The sequence below is a fragment of the Triticum urartu genome, chromosome 5 (genome assembly GCF_003073215.2).
Source record: "Triticum urartu cultivar G1812 chromosome 5, Tu2.1, whole genome shotgun sequence".
In the NCBI taxonomy this organism is placed as follows: domain Eukaryota; kingdom Viridiplantae; phylum Streptophyta; class Magnoliopsida; order Poales; family Poaceae; genus Triticum; species Triticum urartu.
This window is the reverse complement of record NC_053026.1, coordinates 649,206,331-649,232,976: the sequence shown is the minus strand read 5'-3', so window position 1 is coordinate 649,232,976 and position 26,646 is coordinate 649,206,331. Positions and strand designations below refer to the sequence as shown.

At 46.3% G+C, this 26,646-nt stretch overlaps 1 protein-coding gene across 2 annotated transcripts; it reads left to right on the top strand.

Moving 5' to 3' along the window:
• The first annotated feature begins 17,513 nt into the window (after positions 1-17,513).
• LOC125506470 lies at positions 17,514-19,750 on the top strand. 2 transcript variants are annotated; one of them, XM_048671279.1, is made up of 3 exons: positions 17,514-17,964; positions 18,246-18,696; positions 19,128-19,750. In XM_048671279.1, the coding sequence occupies exons 1-3, from the start codon at positions 17,917-17,919 to the stop codon at positions 19,265-19,267; spliced, it is 639 nt and encodes a 212-aa protein (XP_048527236.1). In that variant the 5' UTR covers positions 17,514-17,916; the 3' UTR covers positions 19,268-19,750. The 2 variants fall into 2 exon arrangements, with proteins under 2 accessions (XP_048527236.1, XP_048527235.1); XM_048671278.1 differs by having other exon boundaries at positions 18,243-18,696.
• The last annotated feature ends 6,896 nt before the right edge of the window (positions 19,751-26,646 follow it).

Sequence of the window (26,646 nt, the reverse complement as noted above, 5' to 3'; positions counted from 1 at the left end):
CGTCCCCCACCACGACCCCCCGCTGCCCGTTCCCTACGTTCCCCGTGAGCCCCCTCCTTCTCCTCTTCCTCGCGCCCCGCCACGCACCGGCGCGCGCCTGATTGTCGTGCTCTTCGCGCCCGCCCCGCTCACCATCCCTGCCGCTCGCGCGCTGCCTCGCGACCCTCTGTGCTCGCCCCAACGCGCCCCCACGCACGTCCGCACGCATCGCGAGCCACTGCTCACTCGCGCTCACCGCGCCGCCATGCGCTCGTTGTCGCCGCGACCGGCGCGCCCGCTCCCCCGTACCTCCGCTCGCGCTGCTGCTTGTTGCCTGGAGCCGTCGAACCTGCCTCCGGCCTCCCCCCTGCAGCCCAGTCTCGCCCCGCTCGGCGCCTCCACTCGAGACCGCCTGCGGCCACCGCATCAACCTGCGCCTGCCTCTGACGTGCGCCTCCCGCTCGTCCCTGCAGCCGTTGCCCCGCCGTTGCCTCGCCATGCCGCCCGCATCCGCGGTTGGCCGCGCCCCGGCTCGCCCGAGCGCCCACGCCCCACCGCACGCCCCTACTCCCCTCGCCCGGCCTCAGTCGCCGCTGCCGGCCAGTCGCCCCGCTCGTTGTTGCGCTTGCCGCAGTCGCCGGCGTCCCGGCGCCATTCACTGGCGCCCAAACAGGCGGATGCCCGCAGCGCCCGAACCGCTCGGGCTGTGCCCCACACCCCGCACCCGTTAACCCTGTTGGCCCGCTGGCCCTATGACAAGTGGGGCCTCAAGCCCCCAGAACGTTTATAAAAAAATTATTTAAAATAATAATATATATATATAAAATAATTAATATAATTAATTACAGAAATAATTAACTTAATTAATTTTGATTAATTAAACTAAACAAATAATTAATATAATTACACATTAGTTACCTAATTAACCTGATCTGTTAATTAGTTAATTAAGTAGTCAATGACAGTGGGGCCCACCCCCTAATTAATACTAATTAGGTTAATTAAATTGTTTAATTAAAATGTGTCACTGACTAGTGGGACCCACTGGTCAGGTTGACCAGTCAACCCCTGTTGACTGCTGACGTCAGCATGACATCATGCTGATGTCATAAATCCATTTTCGAAATTAAATTAAATAATTAATTAAATTCCAGAAATTAATAAAATCTTTAGAAAATCATATCTTTTAATCCATAACTCGGATTAAAATATTTTCAACATGAAAGTTGCTCAGAACGACGAGACAAATCCGGATACGCAACCCATTCGTCCGCCACGCATCCCTAGCATAGCAAACACGCAACTTTCCCCCTCCGGCTCATTTGTCCGAAAACGCGAAACACTGGGAATACTTTCCCGGAAGTTTCCCCCCTTCACCGGTACCACCTCGTACCGCGTTAGAGCACACCTAGCATCACGCTTTGTCATGTCATGCATCGTCATGCATTTGTTTGCATTATATTTATTGTTTCTTCCCCCTCTTCTCTCGCTAGACACCGAGACCGACGCCGCTGCTACCCAGTACGACTACGGTGTTGACGACCCCTCTCTCTTGCCAGAGCAACCAGGCAAGCCCCCCCTCTTGATCACCAGATATCGCCTACTCTCCTCTATACTGCTTGCCTTAGAGAAGTGTAGCATGTTACTGCTTTCCGTTAATCCTATCCTGATGCATAGCCTGTCCTTGCTACTACTGTTGTTACCTTTACCTGCAATCCAAATGCTTAGTATAGGATGCTAGTTTATCATCAGTGGCCCTTCATTCTTGTCTGTCTGCCATGCTATACTATCGGGCCGTGATCACTCGGGAGGTGATCACGGGTATATACTATATACTTTATACATGGTACATGTGGTGACCAAAGACGGGTCGGCTCGTAGGAGTACCCGCGAGTGGATCTTTATGGCAGAGCGACAGGGCAGGTTGAGACCACCTAGGAGAGAGGTGGGCCTGGCCCTGTTCGGCGTTCGCGGATACTTAACACGCTTAACGAGATCTTGGTATTTGATCTGAGTCTGGCTACTAGCCTATACGCACTAACCATCTACGCGGGGACAGTTATGGGCACTCGACGTCGTGGCATCAGCCGAAGCCTTCGTGACGTCAGCGACTGAGCGGCGCGCGCCGGATTGGAACGTAAGCCTGCTCTTGTATTAAGGGGGCTAGTTCTGCTTCCGGCCGCCCTCGCTGTTGGAGAGCGTTGCAGAAACCAAAAAATTTCCTACGTTTTCACCAAGATCCATCTATGAGTTCATCTAGCAACGAGTGATCGGATGCATCTACATACCTTTGTAGATCGCGAGCGGAAGCGTTCAAAGAACAGGGATGAGGGAGTCGTACCCGTCGTGATCCAAATCACCGGAGATCCTAGCGCCGAACGGACGGCACCTCCGCGTTCAACACACGTACGGTCAGCGTGACGTCTCCTCCTTGATCCAGCAAGGGGGAAGGAGAGGTTGATGAAGATCCAGCAACACGACGGCGTGGTGGTGGATGCAGCAGTCACCGCAGCAGGGCTTCGCCGTTCTTCTGCGAGAGGGAGAGGTGTAGCAGGGGAGAGGGAGGTGCCAAGACTTCAGGGTGCGGCTGCCCTCCCCCCCTTTATATAGGCCCCCTAGGGGGGTGCGCCGGCCCTAGGAGATGGGATCTCCTAGGGGGGGCGGCGGCCAAGGGGGAGGAGTGCCCCCCAAGGCAAGTGGAGGCGCCCCCTCCCCTAGGGTTCCCAACCCTAGGCGCATGGGGGGCCCAAGCCGGGGGCGCACCAGCTCACTATGGGCTGGTTCCCTCCCCACTTCATCCCATGGGGTCCTCCGGGATGGGTGGCCCCACCCGGTGGACCCCCGGGACCCTTCCGGTGGTCCCGGTACAATACCGTTGACCCCCGAAACTCTCCCGATGGCCGAAACTGCACTTCCTATATATAATTCTTCACCTTCGGACCATTCCGAAACTCTTCGTGACGTCCGGGATCTCATCCGGGACTCCGAACAACTTTCGGATTACTGCATACTCATATCCATACAACCCTAGCGTCACCGAACCTTCAGTGTGTAGACCCTACGGGTTCGGGAGACATGTAGACATGACCGAGACGACTCTCCGGTCAATAACCAACAGCGGGATCTGGATACCCATGTTGGCTCCCACATGCTCCTTGATGATCTCATCAGATGAACCACGATGTCGAGGATTCTAGCAACCCCGTATACAATTCCCTTTGTCAATCGGTACGTTACTTGCCCGAGATTCGATCGTCGGTATCCCAATACCTCGTTCAATCTCGTTATCGGCAAGTCACTTCACTCGTACCGTAATGCATGATCCCGTGACCAGACACTTGGTCACTTTGAGCTCATTATGATGATGCATTACCGAGTGGGCCCAGAGATACCTCTCCGTCATACGGAGTGACAAATCCCAGTCTTGATCCGTGTCAACCCAACAGACACTTTCGGAGATACCCGTAGTATACCTTTATAGTCACCCAGTTACGTTGTGACGTTTGGTACACCCAAAGCACTCCTACGGTATCCGGGAGTTACACGATCTCATGGTCTAAGGAAAAGATACTTGACATTGGAAAAACTCTAGCAAACGAACTATACGATCTTGTGCTATGTTTAGGATTGGGTCTTGTCCATCACATCATTCTCCTAATGATGTGATCTCGTTATCAATGACATCCAATGTCCATAATCAGGAAACCATGACTATCTGTTAATCAACGAGCTAGTCAACTAGAGGCTTACTAGGGACATGTTGGTGTCTATGTATTCACACATGTATTACGATTTCCGGATAACACAATTATAGCCATGAACAATAGACAATTATCATGAACAAAGAAATATAATAATAACCATTTTATTATTGTCTCTAGGGCATATTTCCAACACAAGTGAACCAATCAGAATGACTGAAGTGATGCTTAACCAAAATCCTATGTCTTCGAGCGAAGACAATAAGAGCAAATCTTATCCTGAGCTGGATAAGTCAACTTTGCTTGTAGTCCAAGTAAAGTTGCCGTGTGTGTTTGAAATATGACCGTTGGAACACGTGTCAGTTCCTTAATGACCCAAGGTCATTTCGGACAAATTAGGTCGGGTTGCCTAGTGGCTATAAATAGCCCACCCTTACGAGGACAAAGCCCTAAACACCCAACTTTTTTTGTTTGAGAGCAACCCACCTCGAAGCTTTGAGAGAGAAATCCTTGCGAGGACAAACCCCTAAACACCCAGAGCCAAAGAGTGTTAGGCATCACTAAAGTCTTCATGTCTGTGTGATCTGAAGACTTGTTACACTTGAGGACTGTGAATCCTCCAGCCGGTTAGGCGTTGCGTTCTGAGCATCCAAGAGTCATTGTGGATCGCCGGTGAACGAAGTCTGTGAAGGTTTGGAAGTCTACCTTGAAGTCTTACCAGAGTGATTGGGCGAGGACTGGGTGTCCTTAGCTCAAGGGGAATAAGGTGAAGACGCGGTCTTCTGAGTTAAATCTCAGCCTCCCTAACCAGACGTATAGTTGTCACAGCAACTGGAACTGGTCCAACAAATCATTGTCTTCTACAAGTCACTGGTTCTATCCTCTCCCTCTCCTTACTTACAGTTTGTCTTCGTGAAGTCATTGCCTGCTTGCATTACCTGTTTGACTTCACTGTGTGAACAATGTCACTTTTTGGCTTCATACTATCTTCCGTCCGGATCTTTACTACCTAGTTGCTATTAGTCTTTGTGCTTTCACTTCATTGAATACTTGACTATGGCTTGCCTAGTGTAGTCTACCTTCCGCTGCATATCATAGGTTCATTTCTATCGTTTGTCTTCGAAACTCCCATGTTTTGAATACTTTCATAAAAATCGCCTATTCACCCCCTCTAGTCGATAACTAGCACTTTCAATTGGTATCAGAGCAAGGTACTCCCTTGTTCTATGTGATTCGGTTTAACCACCTGGAGTTTTAGCTATGTCGACTGCAGGGATAATTAAAGTCTCCGATGCGTGCCCCGTCTTCGATGGAACTGAATATCCCTACTGGAAGAATAGGATGCGCATGCATCTTGAAGCCATTGATGTTGACCTCTGGTATGTCGTCAAGAATGGCGTTCCCAAGCTGGAGAAGGTGTCACCGCTGTTGATGTCAAGAAGTTCATTCAACTGGATTCCACTGCCAAGAACATCATCTGTGGTCATCTGACCAAAGGACAGTATGGCCGTGTGAGTGCTCTGGAAACATCCAAGCTAGTCTGGGACTGTCTCTCCAAGGTCAATGAAGGCGTCTCAACCTAGAGAGATCAAAGGATCAGTGTCCTTCGCAACCTCTTCAATCACTTCAAGAGAAACGACAATGTGAATGTTCACCTCACGTTTGATCGCCTCACTGACACCACAAATGAGCTTCAAGCTCTCGGTGCTACTGAGATCACCAAGCATGAAATCGTCAAGACACTCCTGAGATCACTTGACAGCTCGTTTGACACCCTAGCCCTGATGATTCAAGAACGTCCTGACTTCAAGGCACTCGATCCGTCTGACATACTTGAAAGGCTCAACACACATGAGTTTCAGCTTTCTGAGACAAGAGACACCTATGGTCCCAACTATGGCCGAACTCGCGCGTTGAAGGCAACAGCTGTTTCCTCATCTGGAGAAGAATCTAACTGCAGTTCTGATGATCCTGAAGACATTGGAAAGGAGCTTGCTTTGCTTGTGAAGAAGTTCCAGAAATTCACCAAGAAGAAAGACTTCAGAAAGTCTTCACGATCCAGCTCAAGGAATGATGAAGCTTCTGCTCATGACTACAAGAAGAGAACATGCCACAAGTGCAAGAAACCTGGTCACTACATCTCTGAGTGTCCGTAGTGGGACAATGAGAACAAGAAGAAGAAGAGAGCAAGGAATATGATTCTGACGACAAGAAGAAGAAGAAATACTCAAAGTCTTCTTCCAAGTCTTCCTCAAGGTCTTCATCACACAAGAAGAGCTCATCTGGCAAGGCTCATGCGTTTGTTGGCAAGGAAATGGATTCAGAGGAGGAGTCTGCTTCTGAGGAGGCAGAGGTGGAGTCCTGATAACCCACAAGTATAGGGGATCGCAACAGCTTTCGAGGGTAGAGTATTCAACCCAAATTTATTGATTCGACACAAGGGGAGCCAAAGAATATTATCAAGTATTAGCAGCTGAGTTGTCAATTCAACCACACCTGGAAACTTAGTATCTGCAGCAAAGTGTTTAGTAGCAAAGTAATATGATAGTGATGGTAACGGTAACAAAAAAGTAACGAAAGCAAATTAATGTTTCTGGTATTTTGTTGTGATTGTAACAATAGCAACAGGAAAGTAAATAAGCGTAAACCAATATATGGAAAGCTCGTAGGCATCAGATCAATGATGGATAATTATGCCGGATGTGGTTTCATCATGTAACAGTCATAACATAGGGTGACACAGAACTAGCTCCAATTCATCAATATCATGTAGGCATGTATTCCGAATATAGTCATACGTGCTTATGGAAAAGAACTTACATGACATCTTTTGTCCTACCCTCCCGTGGCAGCGGGGTCCTAATGAAAACTAAGGTATATTAAGGCCTCCTTTTAATAGAGAACCGGAACAAAGCATTAGCACATAGTGAATACATGAACTCCTCAAACTACGGTCATCACCGGTAAGTATCCCGATTATTATCACTTCGGGGTTAACGGATCATAACACATAATAGGTGACTATAGACTTGCAAGATAGGATCAAGAACTCTCATATATTGATGAAAACATAATAGGTTCAGATCTGAAATCATGGCACTCGGGCCCTAGTGACAAGCATTAAGCATAGCAAAGTCATAGCAACATCAATCTCAGGACATAGTGGATACTAGGGATCAAACCCTAACAAAACTAACTCGATTACATGATAAATCTCATCCAACTCATCACCGTCCAACAAGCCTATGATGGAATTACTCACGCACGGCGGTGAGCATCATGAAATTGGTGATGGAGGATGGTTGATGATGACGACGGCGACGAATCCCCCTCTCCGGAGCCCCGAACGGACTCCAGATCAGCCCTCCCGAGAGGTTTTAGGGCCGGCGGCTCCTTATCATAAAACGCGATGAATTCTTCTCTCCTATTTTTTTCTCCCCGAAAGCAGATATATAGAGTTGGAGTTGGAGTCGGGAGGTCTCCAGGGGGCCCACGGGGTAGGGGGGCGCGCCCCCACCCTCGTGGACAGGGTGTGGGCCCCTTGGTCTTCATCTTTGGCGAGGATTTTTTATTATTTATTGTAAGATATTCCGTGGAGTTTCAGGTCATTCCGAGAACTTTTGTTTTCTGCACATAAAACAACATCATGGCAGTTCTGCTGAAAACAGCGTCAGTCCGGGTTAGTTCCATTCAAATTATACAAGTTAGAGTCCAAAACAAGGGCAAAAGTGTTTGGAAAAGTATATACGACGAAGACGTATCAACTCCCCCGAGCGTAAACCCTTGCTTGTCCTCAAGCAATTCAGTTGACAAACTGACAGAAATAAAGAAAAACTTTTACAAACTCTGTTTGCTCTTGTTGTTGTAAATATGTCAAGCTAGCATTCAAGTTTTCAGCAAAGATTATAACTAACCATATTTGCAATAATTCTCAGGTCTCATGATTACCCATATCAATAGCATAATCAACTAGCAAGCCATAATAATAAATCTCCGATGACAACACTTTCTCAAAACAATCATAATATGATATAACAAGATGGTATCTTGCTAGCCCTTTCTGAGACCACAAAACATAAATGCAGAGCACCTTTAAAGATCAAGGACTGACTAGACATTGTAATTCATGGTAAAAGAGATCCAATCATAGTCACACCCGATATAAGTTAACAGTGATGAATGCAAATGACAGCTGCGCTCTCCAGCTAGTGCTTTTAATAAGAGGGTGATGACTCAACATAAAAGTAAATAGATAGGCCCTTCGCAGAGGGAAGCAGGGATTTCTAGAGGTGCCAGAGCTCGGTTTTGAAATAGAGATAATTTATATTTTGAGCGGTATACTTTTATTGTCAACATAACAACCAAGAGATGGCGATATCTTCCATGCTACACACATTATAGGCGGTTCCCAAACAGAATGGTAAAGTTTATACTCCCCCTCCACCAACAAACATCAATCCATGGCTTGCTCGAAACAACGAGTGCCTCCAACTAACAACAGTCCCAGGGGGAGTTTCGTTTTGCAATTATTTTGATTTAGTTTGCATAAAGCATGAGACTGGGCATCCCGGTGACCAGCCATTTTCTCGTGAGTGAGGAGCGGAGTCCACTCCTCTTGAGAATAACCCGCCTAGCGTGGAAGATACAGACAGCCCTAGTTGATACATGAGCTATTCGAGCATACAAAACAGGATGAGTATTTAAAGGTTTAGAATTTGGCACATACAAATTTACTTGGAACGGCAGGTAGATACCGCATATAGGGAGGTATAGTGGACTCATCTGGAATAACTTTGGGGTTTAAGGGATTGGATGCACAAGCAGTATTCCTGCTTAGTACAGGTGAAGGCTAGCAAAAGACTGGGAAGCGACCAACTAGAGAGCGACAACAGCCATGTACATGCATTAAAATTAATAAACATTGGATGCAAGCATGAGTAGGATATAATCCACCATGAACATAAATATCGTGAAGGCTATGTTGATTTGTTTCAACTACATGCGTGAACATGTGCCAAGTCAAGTCACTTAAATCATTCAAAGGAGGATACCACCCCATCATACCACATCATAACCATCTCAATAGCATGTTGGCACGCAAGGTAAACCATTATAACTCATAGCTAATCAAGTATGGCACAAGCAACTATGATCTCTAATTGTCATTGCAAACATGTTTATTCATAACAAGCTGAATCAAGAACGATGAACTCATCATATTTACAAAAACAAAAGAGGTCGAGTTCATAATGGCTTTTCTCATCTCCGTCAGTCCATCATATATCATCATAATTGCCTTTCACTTGCACGACCGAATGATGTGAATAATAATAAGAGTGCACGTGCATTGGACTAAGCTGGAATCTGCGAGCATTCAATAAACAGGAGAAGACAAAGCAATATGGGCTCTTGGTTAAATCAACAATAAAGCATATAAGAGCCACTTCAACAATTTAATCATGGTCTTCTCCTACTGACCCCCAAAGAAAAGAAAAGAAATAAAACTATTTACACGGGAAAGCTCCCAACAAGCAAAAGAAGAGCGGGAAATATTTTTGGGTTTTCTTTTTAATTATTACTACAGCAAGAAAAGTAAACTACTACTAATTTTTTTGGTTTTTTTAAGGTTTATCAAACACACAAGAAGAAAGCATAAAAGGAAATAAACAATGAAAAAGTATGAACACCGACATCTAGCAATGCGTGTGTGTGAACATAAATGTAATGTCGGTGAGAAATACGTACTCCCCCAAGCTTAGGCTTTTGGCCTAAGTTGGTCTATGGCCACGGCTGGCCTGACTGATATTCATAATAATAGTTGTTGGGGTCGTACTGTGATGAAGAAGACTTTGACTGCCATTGGCTGACAGCCATCTCCGGATCCCAAGAATAAACAGACTATCGTGGAGGCTCCTCTTGTGGTTCCGGTTTCGGGGCTGGTGTAGGGTTCCGGTAGGCGTGAATAGCCGCCAACGGAACAAGGTACGTGCCTACAGTCAAATCAAATAAAGAAGGAGCAGGCAAGGTAATAGTCTCAAGATGATGTTTATTAAAGAACAATTGATATTTAAGCTCTCCTTCCCTATTCTTAACAATAAAATCATGTGCTACCATACTTTTATAACCTAAATAAATACGAGGCAACACCTTTTCTTCCTTCTCATAATGCCTAATAGGTATGTTAAAATGTGCAGCGAGGTGTGAAGCATAAATGCCTCCAAAGATGGGACCCTTAGTACGGTTCATACTAACCGTCTAGCAATAATGCCGCCCATACTAAAAGAGTTATCACCGTATAAGCCGTGGTGCAAAATAATAATGTCAGGGATACCCAGGTTTCCACAGTTCCCGCGACCAATTAAGCAACAACTAGCAAATAATGCAAAGTAGCGTAAAACAGGAAAATGTATGCTAGTGATTCGTGCATCGGAACCCTTCCTTGTTTCCCCTACAATGATAGTGTCAATTAATCCCTCCACATCATCACGATGCGGTTCTTCTGTCTTGCCCCCAAAAGGGACTAAACAAATCCGACAGAAATCATAAAGTGACTTCTCCTTATGCTCATCATATAAATGAAATTCCACCGTAGGTGGTGAGTTCTTAGAATGAAAATGAAAGTTTTGCACAAAGGTATTTGTGAGCAAGAGATACTGATCGCATTGGTCGTGGAGGAAAGCGGTAAGGCCTGCAGTCTGAGCCAACTCATGAAAATCTTCATAAATCCTGACTGCTCTTAAGAAATCCTCGGAAGGCCATTCACACGCCCGAACCTCCGCGGTGCGAGGAAAATTATACTTAGGCTTCGGTGCCTTCTCCTTCGAGCTTTGGCTCGATGAGCCCCTCAAAATTCTCCTCATCATTTTCTGAAAAATTCTGAAATTTTTAGTAACTTCAAAATAAAAGTAAACCAAACTCAATAATATTGATAGCAACCACTCCTACAAGTGCCTAGAGCCTATATCATGCATCAAAACTACTTTTGACCATATAAATTTGACATGCAAGCTCAAGAACAAGGTCACCTAAGCAGCAAAAATTTGTAATGAATAAAACACTAGAACAAAAACTAATTGGACCAATGGAGGAGCCACATACCAAGGAACAATCTCCCCAAGCAGTTTTGTGAGAGGTGCTTTGAGCAAGGAGATCGAAAATGGCAGCAAAGAGGGCTGGAACTCGTGCTTGAGTTGGTTTTTCGTGTTTGTGGGAGGAAGAAGAAGAGGATGGGTGCAGGAAGAAGTGGAGGAGGGTCACCGTGGGCCCACGAGGCAGGGGCGCGCCCAGGGGGGCAGGGCGCGCCCTCCACCCTCGTGACCAGGTGGCAGCTCCCCCCGCGGTAATTTTTGCACCATAAATCCTCAAATATTCCCGAAAAAATCATATTAAATTGGCATGTCATTCTGAGGACTTTTATTTTCGAGACATTTTTATATTGCATGGATAAATTAGGAAACGGAGAGAAAAATACTATTTTTACATTATTTCAACTAAATAACAGAAAGTATAGAGAGGGTACAGAAGGTTGTGCTTCTAGTTTCATTCATCTCATGCTCGTCAAAAGGAATCCACTAACAAGGTTGATCAAGTCTTGTTAACAAACTCATTCCGATTAACATGAAACCGCAGAAATTTCGAATAGCACTAGGTTACCTCAACGGGGATATGCACATCCCCAATAATAAGTATATCATATTTCTTCTTGACAGTAGGAAGAGGAAATTCAAAACCTCCAAATATAATCGATGGAATTTTTCCGATAGAATTCATACTATGAACTTGAGGTTGTTTCCTCGGAAAGTTTACCGTATGCTCATTACCATTAACATGAAAAGTGACATTGCCTTTGTTGCAATCAATAATAGCCCCTGCAGTATTAAGAAAAGGTCTTCCAAGAATAATAGACATACTATCGTCCTCGGGAATATCAAGAATAACAAAGTCCGTTAAAATAGTAACGTTTGCAACCACAACAGGCACATCCTCACAAATACCGACAGGTATAGAAGTTGATTTATCAGCCATTTGCAAAGATATTTTAGTAGGTGTCAACTTATTCAAGTCAAGTCTACGATATAAAGAGAGAGGCATAACACTAACACCGGCTCCAAGATGACATAAAGCAGTTTTAACATAGTTTGTTTTAATGGAGCATGGTATAGTAGGTACTCCTGGATCTCCAAGTTTCTTTGGTATTACACCCTTAAAAGTATAATTAGCAAGCATGGTGGAAATTTCAGCTTCTGGTATCTTTCTTTTATTTGTAACAATATTTTTCATGTACTTAGCATAAGGATTCATTTTGAGCATATCAGTCAATCGCATACGCAAAAAGATAGGTCTAATCATTTCAGCAAAGCGCTCAAAATCCTCATCATCCTTTTTCTTGGATGGTTTGGGAGGAAAAGGCATGGGTTTCTGAACACAAGGCTCTCTTTCTTTACCATGTTTCCTAGCAACAAAGTATTTCTTATCATAACATTGATTCTTTGATTGTGGGTTATCAAGATCAACAGCAGGTTCAATTTCTACATCATTATCATTACTAGGTTGAGCATCATTATGAACATCATCATTAACATTTTCATTAGGTTCATGTTCATTGCCAGATTGTGTTTCGGCATCAGACATAGATATACCATTTGGATTATCAGGTGGTTCAGCAATAGGTTCACTAGAAGTTTGCACAGTTCTATCATTTTTTCTTTTCTTCCTTTTAGAAGAACTAGGTGCATCAATATTATTTCTCTGAGAATCTTGCTCAATTCTCTTAGGGTGGCCTTCAGGATACAAAGGTTCCTGAGTCATTCTACCAATTCTAGTAGCCACTTTAACAGCATAATTATTTTTCTTACTATTCATCTCATTGAGCAATTCCTTTTGAGCTTTAAGTACTTGTTCTACTTGAGTGGTAACCATAGAAGCATGTTTGCTAACAAGTTTAAGTTCACCTCTAATATTAGCCATATAATCACCCAAATATTTAATCATATCAACATTTTGTTTTAATTGTCTACCAAAATAAGCATTGAAGTCTTCTTGCTTAAACATAAAATTATCAAACTCATCCAAGCATTGACTAGCAATTTTAGCAGGAAGGATTTCAGCTTTATCATATCTATAGAGAGAATTTACCTTTACTACCTGTGTCGGGTTATCGAGGTCTGGAGGTTCTTCAATAAATAAAGGATTAAGATCATATGTTTCTTCAATAGGCGGTAAATTAAGACCATGTATTTCTTCAATAGGAGGTAAATTCCTAACATCTTCAGCTTTAATACTTTTTTCTTTCATAGATTTCTTTTCCTCTTGCATATCTTCGGGACTGAGAAATAGAACACCTCTCTTCTTTGGAGTTGGTTTAGGACTAGGATCATTAATTGGAGCAGGAGCTGGCTCAGGAGGTGCCCAATTATTTTCATTTGTCAACATATTATTCAATAAGATTTCAGCTTCATCCGGTGTTCTTTCCCTGAAAAGAGAACCAGCACAACTATCCAGGTAATCTCTGGAAGCATCGGTCAGTCCATTATAAAAGAGTATCAAGTATTTCATTTTTCTTAAGAGGATGATCAGGCAAAGCATTAAGTAACTTGAGAAGCCTCCCCCAAGCTTGTGGGAGACTCTCTTCTTTAATTTGCACAAAGTTGTATATTTACTTTAAAGCAGCTTGTTTCTTATGAGCAGGGAAATATTTAGCAGAGAAGTAGTAAATCATATCCTGGGGACTACGCACACAACCAGGATCAAGAGAATTAAACCATATCTTAGCATCACCGTTTAATGAGAACGGAAATATTTGAAGGATATAAAAGTAACGAGTTCTTTCATCTTTAGTGAACAGGGTGGCTATATCATTCAGTTTAGTAAGATGTGCCACAAGAGTTTTAGATTCATAGCCATGGAAAGGATCAGATTCAACCAAAGTAATTATATCAGGATCAACAGAGAATGCATAATCCTTATCGGTAACACAAATAGGTGAAGTAGCAAAAGTAGGGTCAGGTTTCATTCTAACATTTAGAGATTGCTTATTCCATTTAGCTAATAACCTTTTGAGTTCATATCTATCTTTGCAAGCTAAAATAGCTAAAGAAGCTTCTTGATCAAATAAATAACCCTCAGGAATAACAAGTGATTCTTCATCACCACTTTCATCATCATAATCAGATTCAATATTTTCAATCTCTCTAGCCCTAGCAAGTCATTCCTCGAGAAAATCACCAAGTGGAACAGTAGTATCAAGCATAGAAGTAGTTTCATCATAAGTATCATGTATAGAAGAAGTAGCATCATCAATAACATGCGACATATCAGAACGAATAGCAGAAGCAGGTTTAGGTGTTGCAAGCTTACTCATAACAGAAGGTGAATCAAGTGCAGAGCTAGATGGCAGTTCCTTACCTCCCCTCGTAGTTGAGGGATAAATTGTTGTCTTAGTGTTTTTCAAGTTCTTCATAGTGTCCAGCAGATATAAATCCCAAGTGACTCAAAGAATAGAGCTATGCTCCCCGGCAACGGCGCCAGAAATTAGTCTTGATAACCCTCAAGTATAGGGGATCGCAACAGCTTTCGAGGGTAGAGTATTCAACCCAAATTTATTGATTCGACACAAGGGGAGCCAAAGAATATTATCAAGTATTAGCAGTTGAGTTGTCAATTCAACCACACTTGGAAACTTAGTATCTGCAGCAAAGTGTTTAGTAGCAAAATAATATGATAGTGATGGTAACGGTAACAAAAGAGTAACGAAAGCAAAGTAATGTTTTTGGTATTTTGTAGTGATTGTAAAAATAGCAACGGGAAAGTAAATAAGCTTAAACCAATATATGGAAAGCTCGTAGGCATCGGATCAGTGATGGATAATTATGCCGAATGTGGTTTCATCATGTAATAGCCATAACATAGGGTGACACAGAACTAGCTCCAATTCATCAATGTAATGTAGGCATGTATTCCGAATATAGTCATACGTGCTTATGGAAAAGAACTTGCATGACATCTTTTTTCCTACCCTCCCGTGGCAGCGGGGTCCTAATGGAAACTAAGGGATATTAAGGCCTCCTTTTAATAGAGAACCGGAACAAAGCATTAGCACATAGTGAATACATGAACTCCTCAAACTACGGTCATCACCGGTAAGTATCCCGATTATTGTCACTTCGGGGTTAACGGATCATAACACATAATAGGTGACTATAGACTTGCAAGATAGGATCAAGAACTCTCATATATTGATGAAAACATAATAGGTTCAGATTTGAAATCATGGCACTCGGGCCCTAGTGACAAGCATTAAGCATAGCAAAGTCATAGCAACATCAATCTCAGAACATAGTGGATACTAGGGATCAAACCCTAACAAAACTAACTCAATTACATGATAAATCTCATCCAACACATCACCGTCCAACAAGCCTACGATGGAATTACTCACGCACGGCGGTGAGCATCATGAAATTGGTGATGGAGGATGGTTGATGATGACGACGGCGACGAATCCCCCTCTCCAGAGCCCCGAACGGACTCCAGATCAGCCCTCCCGAGAGGTTTTAGGGCTTGGCGGCGGCTCCGTATCGTAAAACGCGATGAATTCTTCTCTCCTATTTTTCTCTCCCCGAAAGCAGATATATAGAGTTGGAGTTGGAGTCGGGAGGTCTCCAGGGGGCCCACGAGGTAGGGGGCGCGCCCTAGGGGGGGCACCCCCCCACCCTCGTGGACAGGGTGTGGGCCCCCTGGTCTTCATCTTTGGCGAGGATTTTTATTATTTATTGTAAGATATTCCGTGGAGTTTCAGGTCATTCCGAGAACTTTTGTTTTCTGCATATAAAACAACATCATGGCAGTTCTGCTGAAAACAGCGTCAGTCCGGGTTAGTTCCATTCAAATCATATAAGTTAGAGTCCAAAACAAGGGCAAAAGTGTTTGGAAAAGTAGATACGACAGAGACGTATCAATACCTCAAGCGAGAAGCCTTAATTTAGGAAAAGTATTAGTTATGTGGACTCCTCCTAAAATTATATGCCCCCTTTTCATCATCTTCATGTTCTGCCACATGATCCTACCCGACGACGTTGATGTGAGACAAGCCATAGGAAAAGAAGCACTCATGATGTGTTTGTTGGGTCACTCGTAATTGATATTAAATCACTAAAATGTGTTGTCCTCATTGCAACACATGGACAATTAGCTAGTTAAGGGTACATAGGGTCACCAAACGTAACCGGATTAATCGAATAGTAGGTCAAAATTAAGGATAGAAAGAAAGACACACACATTCTTTTATACGTACTATATAGTACAAATATTGGACCCCCATAATGTTCCAAATGTCAGATTCCTGGGCAGGCTAGAGTGAATGTTTTGTTCGCTACTTGGGGTTGAAGGGGGGGGCTATAGAGAATGAACGAATTCGTTCGGCATGAAACAACACCCCTCCCCTCCATAAGCATGCGCATACATGCCTTAATGCTCTCATACTAAAATATAAAAGTAAAAAGTAAACCCACTTTGGCCAGTTTGTACTATGACAAAAAAGCATAGTTTTGCCTGTGACTAGTAAAGCCTAGCATTTTCCCTACCCTAGCCGCCGCCACGCCAGGCGACTAGGGAGGCGATTTTCTTCCTCCGATCTCAGCCGACCAGGGCGTTGGCCCCCCTTCCTCCGGTTGCTCTGGCGGCAGGAGGGAGGGGGTGCCCCGTTCCTCCGCTCTGTAGTTAGGTTTTGGATTTGTAGGTCGTGGTGCGTCGTTGGGGTGGTGGGAGCGACACCCGGATGAATAAATCTGCCTCAGCTTCACTCCCACACCGGCGGTGCTCTTCATGGCGGCGTCTCGGAATTGATGGCATCGTGTGATTGCCGATCCTTCAGATTGGCTGTGTTAGGGTTCATGGATGGTGTCAGCGAGGCGGCGGCGGCGACTCCATCAAGTGTGTCTCTCCTTATGCTATGTCCCGGATGCTGTGGCGTTGTCTCCGACGTCATGGTGGAGCAGGAAGATTTTGTCATCCAGGAGTACGCACAGACGATTGTCTGCGCAAGTGACAGCTGGAAGATGGTGCATCCCTTGCTGGGTTTGTGGTTGGTGGCTGACAGTTTTGGTTTCCTCCATCGACGTCGTTGTCGTACGGGGGTGTCAGATCTAGAGTTCGATGGCGTGTCCGGGGACATGTTGCCCCGGTCTGATTCTCTCAACGGCAATGATTTTGCTTCTAGCAAACTACTTTCGAGGTCCGTAAAGCTGCTGATCAGCGATGGAGCCGCGTCGAGCTCTGGTGAAGAGGTGATCTGTTTTCTTTCCCTTTGGTGGCCACTTCGATGGTGTCAGAGGAGAGGAACATGCGCTGGTATTTTGCATAGGATTATCCTATCTTTTCAGTCTTGTAATGTCGGTGCTTATGTGCCTTGTAACCGGATCTTTATTTTATAAATGAGCCACGTATTACCATGCAAAAAAAAAAGCCTAGCATTTGCCATGTTGTACAAAAAGTTGCCATAGTCCAAAAATAAAGGGTAAAAAGAATGAGAACTAAAAAATCCCATGCAAACCAAAAATGTGATATTCTTTAAAAAAAATTGCCATGGTCAAAAAGATCTTTGGTTATGCAATGGCACAAAAAAGAAAAATATCATGGCAATTTGCATTGTACGTGGTGGCAAAAAATGTTGATTAGATTGTATGGTATTTTTACTATTGAATACACACACAAAATGTGTATTAAAATTTGCCATCATGTGGAACACAAAAGGTGCACCTCCACGCGCCCTGCGCTGCCCTTTTATTTCTTCGTCTTCTCTGCTCTCTCTCTCTCTCTCTCTCTCTCTCTCTCTCTGCTTGCTGGCGCTGGTGCAGGCCAGATATTTTTCTTTCGATGAGAGTATGCATCTCGGCCTCCTCGTCTCTATCTCTCCAGGAGGAGGACGACGGACGACCAAATCCCACACATCGCTTCCCCTCTTCTCCATCGACTTGAGCTTTTATCTGAGAAAATCGACGGAAGATATCCTGATTTCTACGTCCTTCCCCGGATTTCTGGCGCCGTGCGACGATAGTTCTTGCGGAGGAGAGAGCTCAAATCTTGTCGATCTCTTCGTCCAACCGCTCTTTCCGACCGCCGTCGATTTCGGTCCGTTTTTCTCATCAAGGGGGGAAAGGAGGTAGGAAGGAAAGGACTGAATCTTTGCTTCCATCCATTTCATCGGACACATAAATATACCCTGCTTCTTCTTGATCGGATGGGGGACTTGTCCACGATTCAACAGCCACCCGGCACTGTCGCCAAGGTAATCTAATCTATCCGCGCCTGAATGTTTTTCTGATTCACTGCAAGTACTAGGAGCATATCACTTCGACTTATGTTTGATTTCCTAGTCTCTGATAAATGAAATCCTTGATTAGCTCAGTATTCTCTTGCAATTAGCTCTTGCCAATCGACATGCAAGTTTAATTCGACTCGAAAAGTACAGACGAAGCCAGGCAAAAGTACAAGTCTAGTGACTTAATTTTGCATGGAAATGGAAATGACCTGTAAAGTGGAAAATGATCATATCTTATTCTTCAGCAGGGCGACCAAGTTGGAGAGTTGGTGTCGGCTGGATGGACAAACGACAGCCACAACATGTACATAAGCTCCATGGAGGCCTCCTTTGTGCGGCAACTCCGTGGCCAACAGTTACAGCACCACCACGCTCACGCTCCTGCTAGGAACATCACCCATGTGGCCGGCCATGGGCTCAAGGCACTCCATGTCCAAGATGGAGCTCCCAGTGAGCTCATGTCCGAGAGGAACGTCCCTCGCTCGCGTCATGTGGGCGTAAGAGGCCTGCCCGAGGATCCGTGGGCAAGGCGTTTCAGGCCACCCAGAGATTATTCCGGTGTCAATCGTCGTGGTGATGTGGTGGGTGCTTCGGCCGATGATGGTGAATCGGGTACCGAGACGGTTCCGAAGACGGCTCGGATGCATAGAAGAGAAGTGGACATTTGCGCCGGAGAAAATCTTGTTGGCAAAAGCTCAGGTTGTTACACTTCATTATCTTGTTTGCAGATTGTTTTCTACGGTATGTGTTTTGTTCAGTTTGACAGAAGTTCAGAATTGCTATGCAGTCTTCACTTACTGTTAGTCTGATATAAATTCAGAAGTGTCGACTAAAGAAAAAAGATACATTGTTATCATGTCGTAAGTCGATAAATCCAATAATTGTGATCCAAGGATTGATGTAATTTTGCATGCCAGGCCGCAGGTATTCGTCATGATAGGTGGAAATAGTAAATGATCTTATGGAATTGTTTGTCATATAAAGCGGCTTTAACTGAATTGGCTATTTGGTCGACAACCATGTTTGATGCATTGTCTAGGGTAGCTCTTTAGTAAATAATTACATGAAAATTCACTTTGACAGAAGTTCATAACTGTTAGTCTGACAAGCATTTCGTTCCTTCTCTCCAGAAGCCTCTGGTCAGAATTTTCTTGAAGACGAGGTTCATTCCATTGCTCAGCCAATCAAATCTTGCAAGAAAAGGAGGACTGCCCCTTCCACCGCTGCAGATTCTTTCATGTCGATGCTTGAATGCGGCGACGAGCGGTGATGAAGGCCAATATATGTTTCCGAAGCCCCGGGGAAGCGACGGAAGACTAGTTCTAGAAATTCTTGCTGAAGTAGTTGTGATAAGTAACTGGTGTGGCTGCTAATATTTTTAACTCGACGGATAGCTCTTGGTCGGTCTGCTCTTTCGGCGTGAAGAGAAGGCAATTCATTGGTAGTTTGTATCATCTCTGCAGAGCATCAGGCTCAAGTTTGCAGATCTCCGAGAGTTGAGGTGGTGATGTGATGCCTTGTGATGGTGTATTTCTTCAGCATCTACTGTCTGCAAGTGAATCAATAGAATTTGGATAGTTTATACTACATGACTGTTGATGCCACTGTTGTTTGGTCTGGAGACATTTTTTGCCTGGCAATCTCTCTGTTTCTTCCTCTGCACACTGTTGGTTGTGTTGTGCTAAAACTGGAGTATGTTGTGATTCTGTGAGGTCTTTGTTAAAAAAAAAATCTTGATGCAGGGCATTTCTCATTCAATCCATATATCGAGGTCTTCGCCGAGAATATCGTTGCAAAGACCAAGCTCATGAAGCTCGTTTACAAAATAAATCAAAATATATATAGAAGTTTCAAAAAATGTCAATTCTTTTCCACAAATACAATGCATATTCTTCAAGTATGTATAAAATTTTATCAACTAATTTGATTATGTGCATGCTACACAAAAACAAACAAATATCTGGCCCAAATACAACAAAGAAAAGGCCTATTTTAACATGAATTTTTGTCTTTTAGGTGTACATCACATATGAATATGGGTTCATACTTTCACTAGTGCAAGTTCTCTCAACAATAATAACATAATTGGATCACATAACTATTCCCCAACATGCAACAAAGAGTCACTCCAAAGTCACTAATAGCGGAGAACAAACAAAGAGATGACGGTAGGGTACGAAACCACCTCAAAGTTATTCTTTCTGATCGATCTATTCAAGAGTCCGTAGTAAAATAACATGAAGCTATTCTTTCCGTTCAATCTATCCTAGAGTTCGTACTAGAATAACACCTTAAGACACAAATCAATCAAAACCCTAATGTCACCTAGATACTCCAATGTCACCTCAAGTATCCGCGGGTATGGTTATACGATATGCATCACACAATCTCAGATTCATCTATTCAAACCAACACAAAGTACTTCAAAAAGTGCCCCAAAGTTTCTACCGGAGAGTCAAGACGAAAACGTGTGCCAACCCCTATGTATAGGTTCATGGGCGAAACCCGCAAGTTGATCACCAAAACATACATCAAGTGAAACAATAGAATAACCCATTGTCACCACGGTTATCCCACGCAAGACATACATCAAGTGTTCTCAAATCCTTAAAGACTCAATCCGATAAGATAACTTCAAAGGGAAAACTCAATCCATTACAAGAGAGTAGAGGGGGAGAAACATCATAAGATCCAACTATAATAGCAAAGCTCGCGATACATTAAGATCGTACCACCTCAAGAACACGAGAGAGAGAGAGAGAGAGAGATCAAACACATAGCTATTGGTACATACCCTCAGCCCCGAGGGAGAACTACTCCCTCCTCGTCACGGAGAGCACCGAGATGATGAAGATGGCCACCGGAGAGGGATTCCCCCTCCGGCAGGGTGCTGGAACGGGTCTAGATTGGCTTCCGGTGTCTACGGAGGCTTCTGGTGGTGGAACTCCCGATCTATTGTGCTCCCCGAAGTTTTTAGGGTATATGGATATATATATGGGAGGAAGAAGTACGTCGGTGGACCTCCGGGCTGTCCACGAGGCAGGGGGGCGCGCCCCCCACCCTCGTGGCCAGCCCGGGACTCTCTTGGTCCATCTCCGATACTCCGTGGGCTTCTTCTGGTCCAAAAATAAGTTCCATGAAGTTTCAGGTCAATTGGACTCCGTTTGATTTTCCTTTTCTGCGATACTCTAAAACAAGGAAAAAAACAGAAACTCGCACTAGGCTCTGGGTTAATAGGTTAGTCCCAAAAATAATATAAAAGTGTATAATAAAGCCCATAAACATCCAAAACAGATAATATAATAGCATGGAACAATAAAAAATTATAGATACGTTGCAGACGTATCAGTGGCATGTCCGAAGAGGCGGCACGCGTCTCCGGGGTGTGCCCCCCTCACGGACGGCGGCGCCGCCGGCACCTGGAGGGGGGAAACGGACGCGTCGGGTCTACACGGAGGGGATCTTGCTGTGGGTCTGGCCCAGATGTTGCTCCAAAGTGTTCCTATGGGCTGACCTAACACAACCGGGTGGAGAGGTCCACTGGTCAAATCTCGTCCGTGCAAAGTCAAAGGGCTAGGTCCTATGGTCAAACACTACAGGGTTAGGCGGGACGGGGGGCCTGGGGGTAGCAATGCCACTGGAGCGTCGCACCGGGACGTACTACATGCCGTACGGTGTGGTGGCATGTCAGAAGATGCGGCACACGTCTCCGGGGTGTGCCCCCCCTCACGGACGGCGCCGCCGCCGGCACATGGAGGGGGGAAACGGACGCGTCGGGTCTACACGGAGGGGATCTTGCTATGGTCTGGCCCGGATGTTGCTCCAAAGTGTTCCTATGGGCTGACCTAACACAACCGGGTCAAGAGGTCCACTGGTGAAAGCCCGTCCGTGCAAAGTCAAAGGGCTAGATCCCGTAGTCAAACGCTACAAGGTTAGGCGGGACAGTGGCCCTGGGGGGTAGCAATGCCACTGGAGCATTGCACCGGGCCCTCATACATGCGGGGTGGTGTGGTGGCATGTCCGAAGAGGCGGCACGCGTCTCCGGGGTGTGCCCCCCCCCCCTCACGGACGGCGCCGCCGCCGGCACCTGGAGGGGGAAACGGACACGTCGGGTCTACACGTAGGGGATCTTGCTGTGTCTTTGGCCCGGATGTTGCTTCAAAGTGTTCCTATGGGCTGACCTAACACAACCGGGTGGAGAGGTCCACTGGTCAAAGCTCGTCCATGCAAAGTCAAAGGGTTAGATCTCGTGGTCAAACGCTACAGGGTTAAGCGAGACGGGGGCCCTGGGGGTAGCAATGCCACCGGAGTGTCGCACTGGGACCTAATACATGTCGTACGATGTGGTGGCATGTCCGAAGAGGTGGCACACGTCTCCGGGGTGTGCCCCGCTCACGGACGGCGTCGCCGCCGGCACCTGGAGGGGGGAAACGGACGCGTCGGGTCTACACAGAGGGGTTCTTGCTGTGGGTCTGGCCCGGATGTTGCTCCAAAGTGTTCCTATGGGCTGACCTAACACAACCGGGTGGATAGGTCCACTGGTCAAAGCTCGTCCGTGCAAAGTCAAAGGGCTAGATCCCGTGGTCAAACGCTACAGGGTTAGGCGGGACGGGGGCCCTGGGGGTAGCAATGCTACCGGAGCATCGCACCGGACCCTCATACATGCGGGGTGGTGTGGTGGCATGTCCGAAGAGGCGGCACGCATCTCCGGGGTGTGCCCCCCTCATGGACGGCGCCGCCGCCGGCACCTGGAGGGGGGAAACGGACGCGTCGAGTCTACATGGAGGGCATCTTGCTATGGGTCTAGCCCAGATGTTGCTCCAAAGTGTTCCTATGGGCTGACCTAACACAGCCGGGTGGAGAGGTCCACCGGTCAAAGCCCGTCCGTGTAAAGTCAAAGGGCTAGATCCCGTGGTCAAACGCTACAGGGTTAGGCGGGACGGGGGCCCTGGGGGTAGCAATGCCACCGAAGCGTCGCACCGGGACCTCATACATGCGGGGTGGTGTGGTGGCATGTCCGAAGAGGCGGCACGCGTCTCCGGGGTGTGGCCCCCCTCACGGACGGTGATGACACGGTAGTAGACGTTTTGCGGTAACGATGCAGCGTGAATATTATTAATACTCGGAGCGTGATAAAATCATGAGTTTTTTACACGACGTGGGCACATGTGCTATAGGATTGATGGTAATTGTTTATAATTTTTTGTGATGGAGAAGTATCTGAACACTTCCCTCTACGCGTATTACTCTCCGCGTGTCTACGATTGTGGCCGTAGGCCTCCGGGGGATAGCATGCCACCAAATATTGCGTAGGCGGCCTCTCACAAGTCTGGAAGTGTTGTGGCGGTTGCAAACGCCCGGCACGCACCTCCGGCGTGTGGCCCCCCTCACGAACGGCGCCGCCGCCGGCACCTGGAGGTGGGAAACGGACGCGTCGGGTCTACACGGAGGGGGTCTTGCTGTGGCTTTGGCCCGGATGTTGCTCCAAAGTGTTCCTATTGGCTGACTTAACACAACCGGGTGGAGAGTTCCACTGGTCAAAGCCCGTTCATGCAAAGTCAAAGGGCTAGATCTTGTGGTCAAACGCTACAGGGTTAGGCGGGACGGGCCCCTGGGGAGTAGCAATGCCACCGGAGCATCGCACCAGGACCTCATACATGCGGGGTGGTGTGGTGGCATGTCCGAAGAGGCGGCACGCATCTTCGGGGTTTGGCCCCCTCCAAGTGACGGCAGCACTGCCTTGCGTGGAGGGGGGGCACACCGCGGAGCCCCAAGACGGGTGTCTACGCATGCGTGAACACTTTCATATATGCATCGGGACCCGTGCGATTTTTCGGTGACATAGCTACACCCCGAATCCCCCCACTAACCAGATTCCCTCCGCGTCGACCGTCCCCCCCCCTCCGTGACACGGCGACATCGACGTTCGTAATGGGGGCAATCGATATACCATCAGGGTATGTTTTTTTAGATAAGGCATAAGTATCTTATGGAGAAAATATAAAGTAAAAATAAAAAAATAAAAATAAATTAAATATATGCCGACGGCAAGGCCGTCCGCATAGCTGTGCACAGATCGGTGCAGTCCCACGGATCGATGATGTGGCATCGCGCACAGATCAATGACATGGCAGAGGGGCATGGGCCAGGCCTATGCCGACGGCTATGCCGTAGGCATACCTCTGCCATAGATAGTATAAAGTAAAATAAAAAACTAAATAAACATATGCCGACGGCAAGGTTGGGGCAAGGCCGTCGGCATAGCTGCGCACACGGAGGTGCAGTCCCACGGATCGATGTCTTGGCATCGCACACAGATCGATGACGTGACAGAGGGGCATGGGCCAAGTGAAAGGATCGATATGGTTGACTAGAGGGGGGGTGAATACGCAACTACCAATTTTTACTTTTCTTTACCAAATTAAACTTTGCATCAAAGTAGGTTGTCTAGATGTGCAACTAGGTGAGCAACCTATATGATGCAATAACAATAAGCATACAAGCAAGCAAGAGAAGTAACACTAAAGAGCTTGCACAAGTAAAGGTAAGAGATAACCAAGAGTGGATCCGGTGAAGACGAGGATGTGTTACCGAAGTTCCTTCCTTTTGAGGGGAAGTACGTCTCCGTTAGAGCGGTGTGGAGGCACAATGCTCCCCAAGAAGCCACTAGGGCCACCGTATTCTCCTCACGCCCTCACACAATGCGAGATGCCGTGATTCCACTATTGGTGCCCTGGAAGGTGACGACCGAACCTTTACAAACAAGGTTGGGGCAATATCCACAACTTAATCGGAGGCTCCCAACAAAACCATGAAACTTCACCACAATGGACTATGGCTCCGTGGTGACCTCAATCGTCTAGGGTGCTCAAACACCCAAGAGTAACAAGATCCGCTAGGGATGAGTGGGGGAATCGAAAATCCCTTGGTGGAAGTGTAGATCGGGGCCTTCTCAACCACTCCCGAGAAAATCAACAAGTTTGATTGGCCAGAGAGATAGATCGGGCGAAAATGGAGCTTGGAGCATTTAATGGAGCTTGAGCAATAAATGGAGCTTGGGGGAGGAAGAGGTAGGTCAAAGAGAAGAAGGGGACTCCCTTTTATAGTGGGGGCAACAATCCAACCGTTGCCCCCCACCAACCAGCCCCGCACAGGGCGGTACTACCGCTAAGAGGGGGCGGTACTACCGCTAGGTCAGCGGTACTGCCGCACCAGCCAGCGGCATTGCCGGCAGAGGAGACTAGTAGGGAATAGGACCCAACGCGGTACTACCGCGGTGGTAGGGGCGGTACTACCGCTCCTGAAATGGTACTACCGCCTCTACAACCTCAACTAGTGCCGCAAAACCTGACACGAGAAAAAGACCCCTCGAGTCGAGGCGGTAGGAGCCAGACAGCCCAGCGGTACTACGGCAGCGGGGTCACAGGCGGTACTACCGCTGTGGAGCGGTACTGCCGCTTGTGACGCTTCGGCCGTACTACCGCTGGTAGTGTGGTACTACCGCTAGGACACTGAAGAGAGAGAGAATCTCTCCAATGAGGATGAGGACAAGGCGGTGGTGCCAGGCACCCCAGCGGTACTACTGCTGTGGAGACAAGGGCGGAACTACCGCTATGGAGCGGTACTACAACTTGTGTCTCCTCAGCGGTACTACGGCTGGGTTGCGCGGTACTACCGCTGGGACCCAGACAGGACAAGGAAAAGTGGAGAGACCTCTTCAAAGGAATGGACAAGCTTAGAGGGTGAGAAGCCGATGTGTACGTGTTGATTCCACCCATGCAAAAGCCCAGCGGACCCCCTCTTGATAGTACGGTGCCCTCTACGCAACTAGTCCACCGAGAGAGAAATGAAAGAGCTACACCGTCTTGAAGGACACTCCGAAGGGAAGGAAACGTCTCGTGCCAGGGGTGAATCTGTGAACTATTCAAAGCACAGGATTAGTCCGCAAACATGTTGTCATCAATCACTACCTTGAGAGAGATATGCCGTAACAATCTCCCCCTTTTTGGTGGATTGATGACAACTAGGGATTTGCGCAAGGAAAAGAAATAAATGAAAGAAAACTAAGAACTACAAAATATAGACGGGCTCCCCCAAAATGTGTGCACCTGGTTAGTGGAGCATTCGGAAAGCAAGACACAGACATCCGGATCAACACTCCCCCTATATTTTATAGTCCAACAATTCTAAGCACAATTCTAAGCACAAGATATATGAGAGAAGAGAATATAACAGGACAAGAATGCAACTCATAATAAACTACAGTACTGAATAGACATAAGTAATAAGGTAGCGATAGGGAGCATATGTCTCACACCATATGTCTAGAACTTAGGTCTCAAACCAAACCAAACAAAGACACCGAGAGAACACACAAGAAAACACAAGACGACAAACACAAAGCACGACACAAATCCCTACACTCTCTCCCCCTTTGGCAGCGAGACACCAAAAAGGGAAAAGAGCGACACTACAATTCCAGGTGATGGCAAGCTGAGGATCTCGAAACATCAAATCTCAGCGTGATTGTCTGCATCTCCGTCGTTGGTCGAAAACCGCTCTGCGTCGGAGTCGGTCCAAGGGCAGTGCTGATGAATCCACTCCTCCTCTTCAGTGATCTGACCCTCAGAACCACTGGCAACTGTCGCT

Excerpts from the sequence above, each read along its gene's own strand:
- LOC125506470 (XM_048671278.1), top strand. The coding sequence starts at position 17,917 with ATGGGGGACTTGTCCACGATTCAACAGCCACCCGGCACTGTCGCCAAG. Across the intron at positions 17,965-18,242 it reads CACCCGGCACTGTCGCCAAG|CAGGGCGACCAAGTTGGAGA; the intron begins GTAATCTAATCT and ends CTTATTCTTCAG. Across the intron at positions 18,697-19,127 it reads TCTTGTTGGCAAAAGCTCAG|AAGCCTCTGGTCAGAATTTT; the intron begins GTTGTTACACTT and ends CCTTCTCTCCAG.